The sequence below is a fragment of the Melospiza georgiana genome, chromosome 2 (assembly GCF_028018845.1).
Source record: "Melospiza georgiana isolate bMelGeo1 chromosome 2, bMelGeo1.pri, whole genome shotgun sequence".
NCBI lineage: Eukaryota > Metazoa > Chordata > Aves > Passeriformes > Passerellidae > Melospiza > Melospiza georgiana.
In genome coordinates, this window is record NC_080431.1 from 79,832,525 (window position 1) to 79,838,844 (window position 6,320).

At 46.4% G+C, this 6,320-nt stretch overlaps 1 protein-coding gene across 11 annotated transcripts in view; it reads right to left on the reverse strand.

Annotated features, from left to right (window-relative positions):
- LOC131080611 (rap1 GTPase-activating protein 1-like) overlaps positions 1-4,587 on the reverse strand; it is a 43,900-nt gene extending 39,313 nt beyond the window's left edge. For 5 of the 11 annotated variants that reach the window (XM_058018995.1, XM_058018994.1, XM_058018993.1 and 2 more), the window contains exons 1-2: positions 4,337-4,447; positions 2,771-2,844 (exon numbers count right to left, since the gene is read on the reverse strand). In XM_058018995.1, the coding sequence (XP_057874978.1) occupies positions 2,771-2,844 (74 nt within the window). In that variant the 5' untranslated portion in view covers positions 4,337-4,447. Of the gene's footprint in view, positions 1-1,141; positions 1,254-2,770; positions 2,845-4,336; positions 4,448-4,480 lie in introns of those variants that run through there. The other 6 variants (XM_058018997.1, XM_058019004.1, XM_058019001.1 and 3 more) reach the window with 6 other exon arrangements.
- Positions 4,588-6,320: the final 1,733 nt, after the last annotated feature.

Below are 6,320 nucleotides of genomic sequence, written 5' to 3' on the forward strand. Positions count from 1 at the left end.
GCTCAACTGGAAGCCTTCCAATAAGAGAAACACCACAGCGTGATTTGCAGCTATCTGTGGAACAACAGTCAGGATAATAACTGGTGTCCCAGCCTGATAAGAGTTTCTTGCAGGGAGACACTAATATGTTTTTTAAATCCCTCACTAGAATGGACAGGCAATTCAGAAGAACTGAGGGTAATGTGAGACAAGAACAGGCCTGAAATGCTCATAAGGAAAACTCTGGGCAAGCACTTCTCTTGAGTAACAGCTTCTGCCCTTCACTCCCTTATTTCTGCCTTAGAGAGGTGCATTTGCTTTACCACATACAATTGTCAGCTATTCGGTGGAGACAGCTGAAAACATGACACGAATAGCCCTACTCTCAGAACACCTATACAGCTTTGAAAATTGCTTACACATGGATTCCTAGAGCTCAAGAGAAGGAATTATTGAAGCAGAACTAGGAAAAGGAAGCTACCACTAGAGATGAGAGGCAGTTTGCTCTCAGCTGGTCACAAACTTTCTGCCCAGAGACTCTGACATCCAGTAAGAAACCTCTCTCCCACCCGCGCTCCCCTCTGGCTGCCGGGCAGCTCCCGTGGGGGGCACCGCTCCCACTCGTGGGCAGCCCGTGCTCAGGACTTCGTGCACGCACAAAGAGGTGGGCAGCGTAGCGGGAGGCCCGGAGAACTCTCCCCGCCAGCTCTCCTTGCGGGCCAGGAGAAAGGAGAACTCCAGGGGGAATTTAATCTTGCCATCCAACCCGCACTCCCACCTCCTGAGAAGTCCCAACAGAAGAGGTCCCCCACTCCCGGGACGGCAGGAGAAAGCCTGCCGAGCCTCCCTCTTTCCTTCCAGGGAGAGGGGCACCGCGGCCGCCCCACAGCCCGCCTCCCGCGGCCGGAGCGGGGCCGGAGGGAGGGAGCAGCGAGGGCCGGGCCCACAGCCAGACCCGGACCTGCCTGGCTGGGCACGGCCATCGCCTTCCCCCTTCCCGGGTCTCCGCCCTTCCAGCCAACCCGCCAGGGCTCTTCCTGCTGCTCCAGCACTGCGATCCCAACGGCGGCAGCCGCTGCCCTGCCCCGTCCCCGGGCTGCCCGGGAAAGGCAGGGCCCCAGGCCCCACTGCCGTCAGCACCGGTCCCGGTGGCGGTACCTACCCTCCGCTGGCTCCGGCAGGGAAGCCCTGCTCCCGGGAAAACATGCTGGACTGCTCCGCTGAGTCAGCTCCCGGGTTCCCTCCTCGGGAGCTTGCTCTCCCCCGGCCTCGCCATGAAGAAGGGCACGGGCTCCCCGCCGGCCCCCCGCGAAGCCCCGGCTCCCGCCCCCACCCCTCCTCTTCCTCTCGGGTCGGGATTCACCGGATAGAAAGGGAAGGGACCCGCACGGCCGGGCCCGGGCCCGGCGGGCAGCGGCCCCGGAGAGCACGGAGGGGAGGAGGAGGAGGAGGAGGAGGAGGAGGGATGGAGGACGAGGAGACAAGGGGGGATGGGGTGATGGCTTCTGCCCCTCCTCCGCTGTGGCACGGCGGTTCCCCTGGAGCCCCCGCTGTGGGAGCCCATGGATGGAGCACAGCGTGCAGGAGCGGCTGCTGGGACAGCCGAGCCGGGGACGCTGCTCTCCAGGTTGTGTGAGGGTAACACAAGCACAGCGTTAGACAGGGACAGCAGAGGGGTTCCACTTATTCAACTCTGCTATGGAACAACATCACATCTTCAGGCTCTCCATGTCCAGTGAGGAAGGTGAGCATCAAAGCAGTTCTCCACAAATCTCCATTCCTTTTAAAGGGAAGGCTAGGAACATACTGCATCCACTAAATCCAAATCCGTGTCATTTGGATCTGACATACATCGAGGACCGCAGAAATTTGGCTCTGCACCCCGTATGAAATAGTTCATTGATGCAATGTGTAAACTAGGGAGGCTCAATTTTTCAGAGGTCACAAATGCCTTAACCACATGTATTTCCATTCGCTCATCAACAGATGCACTCATCAACAGATTGTCATTCCTGATTAAAAAAAAAAAAAAACAACAACTGAGCATGAGAACATGGTCTGCTATAGAAAGAATATGAATATACCTGTGTTTAAATAAGAACACAGAGTTCTTCTGGACACCTTTTTTTTTCTTTCCCTGTGCTTCTCACTTTCATTCCACAGGATGATGTCATTTATTCTCTTTACATCAAGACCTATAAAAGCAGCAACTACAGCCTTACGCCAAATGTCAGCCTCACACTGGCTTTTTCCTAACTAATGAAGAAGACATAAGGAAACACAGAACATGAGGCAGAATTTGCCAGAGAGCTAGGAAAAGATGTAAAGGAAGAGTGCAAACAGTATGCAGACAAACCAGGCAGAAAATATGAGCTAGCAGATAGACATGGGGGAAAAAGGAAAAATGCAGAGAGCAAGGAGTTATTTCAAAGTTTTGGGGATGAATGCACCATTTTCATCTTTATGCTTTCTATAAACTCTTGAAAGACCTGGATAGAAATGATTATGGGGACTTCAAGGATCTGTGGGTGGGCAAAGAAACTGAAACGAGTAAGGAATCAAAGATAGGTGATGACTTTGAATGGACAAAGAAAGGGTCCACTTGCTGTTTTTAGTAACTTGCATGGAGCCAAAGTGACTCAATTTCCTTCTGTCTACCTTTTGTAATTCCCCAGAAGACCTGATGCTGATGCATGGGCCAATTCTTACATCCTCACTCCAACTCAAATGCCTCCTAAATGGACCCAGGGCACTGAATAGAGCAGCTGCTCTCTGCACAAGCAGGACTTACTCATTCACCTGAATCTCTGAGTAGAGATGTGACTGGACCAAGGCAAAGAGCCAAGCTTGCCATTTCTGCTGCATCTAGGAAGGAGGAAGAGACATTTTTTGCTGTTAGAGAGGGCTGCCAGCAGTAACTACTGCCCTCCCCCATCTCAGGGTCATTATCAGCAGCGCTATCAAGCCTGGCCATGGTGAAAGCAAAGCATACAGAGAGGCTCAGGTCTTTCTGCCATTCTTGTTCTTTGGCAGCTTGCTGCTACAGACAAGAGCCAACTTTGTTCACATACAAAACCACACTGAACTCAGCTTTCATATAGCTGCCTCACAGCTTTACCTAACCTTCTGTGTAACTCCAGTTGTGTACAAAGTCCTCAACATGCATAAGCAAAACAGCAAAGAATTATTAAATGCCCTAATTGCTGTTCTAATTAACTTCCTTTAGCAATAGCAACATGAATAAATTACATGTAAGCAAATCACAGGTCTGCTTTCTGTTCCTCAACTTACAATCAAGCCAGCGATTGTTACTATTTACCCTGCTGATACAAAAATATTCCCTATTATAAGCCTGTTGTAGTAAGTAGATTCAGCTCCTATTAATACTTGTGTTCTTATATGACTAATACAGTGTACTTACAGTCTCAGATTTTAATCCCTATATGTGTCCATACCTGCATGGGTCATTATGCATTTTATAGTGATGACGTGGTTTAGTTTTTGTTCTTTCAGGTATCCTTGTAGGCACATTAATATATGTCTTACAGTAATTGCTGTCTATACCTTTTGCTATGCATTTTCCTATTTTTGTTAGCAGATTTTTTTCAGTGTGTTTCATTTCACTAGCATTTTCTCTTGCTCACATAGGAGAAGTCTGTATTAGCTGTAACACAGAAACTGGTCCCTGCAATTCTGTTAATTGAGTCATTGTAAGAACATCAGCAGCTCCATGGAAGCTGCGCAGTACCACATAAACACAGCAGTATATCCTTCAAGGGTAAACTCTTCAGGGCAAAACCTGTATTTTTTGAAGTTTTACTTCAATACTACACAAACTCATAGCTGCATCCACAGACAGAAACACACATGTTCTCATATCAGCTGTTTCCACAGATCTAGGCACACAGTTTCTAAATATAGCACGGGGTGTGCACAGAAAGCACCTCCCGCAGTGCACTTGGACTCCTCTTTTTATGTCCAGGACTGACATAATCAGGGTGGGATTCCTTTGAGTCTGGGCAGACCCTCTCTCATGCCCCTCCATCCCTTTAGTTTGTTTCATTTCCTACACAGACATCCGCTCTCCCCACCTCCACTCTCCATTTCTCTCTCTGCAACTGCTTCTCTACACAATGCAGAATAGCACAATGTCTCCTAAAAAGCACACACACTTTCCCTGATGAGGCTGAAACTGCCCCAAACTCTATCATTACACAACGCCACACAAGGAGCAGAGAAGATCTGGATCAACCCTCCCCCACCTATCTTTGCTCCCATTCCTTCTAGATGCAAAATATTTTTAATTGGCATTGCAAGCAAGACGAGAATAAAAGCAGCTAAGCTGTTCATCCCCTACCTGAGCAAGGATCTCTCATCCCCAGCTGGTGAGCAGATGGAGACAGGGAACCCAGCTGCTCTCCCTTCCTTGCACTATCAATTATTCACGTAGGTTGCAGTGTCCTCCCTCTCCCTCCCTCCCTTTCTCTTCCGCTGCCCCCACCTGCAGCTGAATGGAGATCGAGCAGGTCGATGCTGTCACACTTGAAACTAGAGATCATTGTCGATTGAACAGCCAGCCTGTGGAGCAGCTGTGCTCTTAAGCAGAGAAGATTTGCCCTGGCATAAAGGGACAGACTGGCACAGCTCCAGAGGTGGAAGACAGGCAGCTCTGTACATCCACATCCTGCTCCCTGCGCTTCTAATCTCAGACCTGCAGGGATGACCTTTAAAAATGAAAGCAGGTTTTTTGGTTTTGTTAGGTTTCGTTTTTTGGTGGTTTGTGGTTTTTTTTTTTTTTGTTTTTGGGGTTTTTTTGGGGTTGTTTGTTTGGTTGTTTGTTTGTTTGTTTTAACCAGAGAAAAGCACATTTTCCTAGTCTTCTCAAGTAAAATGACAGTTATTTGGTGACAGTGAACTGGGTCATGCCAATTCATGTGTATAGATCAGAGCAGGAAGGGGAAGTAGAAGACTGGAAAAATCTGAAACATGATTACGTAGTACTGATTTAGTCCCATAGCAAAGGCACAGGAGAAGATAATTTAAGGGGACGGGATGACATGGTACTTTCTATACATGCTTTTGGTAATCATGAATCATGAGATCAATGACCTGTGGGTTGGAATGATTCTTCAGTCACAATTTTTGTAGATAATTAAAGGATTCTTACGTGGTACCAGCCTTAGGCAAAGGTAAAATGAGTTCTGGCAGACCTGGGTCAAGGCATTTAGAGCATTTTGCCTTTGTAGAGGGCTACTGCCCACAACTGGGTGAATGTTCTAGATCTGCCTCCCAGCAAAATTAGGTTGAAATCCCAGGACAAATTAACTGCTCCATTTTGCACTGGTGTAACTCACCCTGAATCATCCCAGTGCCATCAGTTTGCTGGGGATCCTCCTGCTGTGTCATCTCAAACATCAGAGTAGTTTGTTCTGTTAATTCTTCCCATGACCATAGCTGTGCCAGAATCACCACAGAGACAAATTAAAAAAAACAACCAGCCAGAGTGCTCAAACAGTAGGTCATCATGGCTTTTCTGCCCCATTTAACTTTTCCCATCTTTTGAAAAAAATGTCTGCAGGAATTTTACCAGTAGTGAAGAATATCCTGAAATTACATTAAAAATAAAATGCCAAATAGAAAACGTTGGTATTGCAACTACAGTTATGAGTAAAACTCCTGAAGACCAGCAATGCTTTTTAAGAGGGTACTCTGATTGTTTGCAACTATCTTCTCATTTTCAAAACTTTAAAGATCAAGCTTGGTCAAGCATTTCTCCACAATTCTGCAGGCTGGAAAAGTTTTAATTTAAACTAAGAAAAAATCATCACCTTTTTGTTTTTGTATGAGCATTGGAACCACCAAGTTCTATGGATGGAATAATACCCAAAGATTTGTTTTGTGCAGTTGTTCCAGGTCCAAGAACTCTAATTGAGGCTTCTGGAGCAGTTACAAGACCCATCTCTTGTGCTGGATCTTTGATGAGGTTCACTTTGAAACCTTTCCCTCCTTTGGATCTTTTTTCCTCATTGGCCATTTTAATTAAATTTAAAGGAGTCTTTTCTCTGAGATAACAGAGAAAAAGGCTCAATGAGATAATTATCAAAGCAATAATTATCAAGTAATCAGAACATAATTTTATGAAAATTATCAAATCAGCAAATTATCTTTGAGACCTTGATACCCTAATTTTGGTAAAAGAGAGCTATTCCAGATGTTACAAAGGAATAATGGTATACAGGTATATAAGGCACAGACAGACTGTTTAAAGTAAGATTTATTTCCAGAAAAGCAGACTAAGAACAAGACATGGTAAAACTCAATAACATTAAGAAAATCAGAAT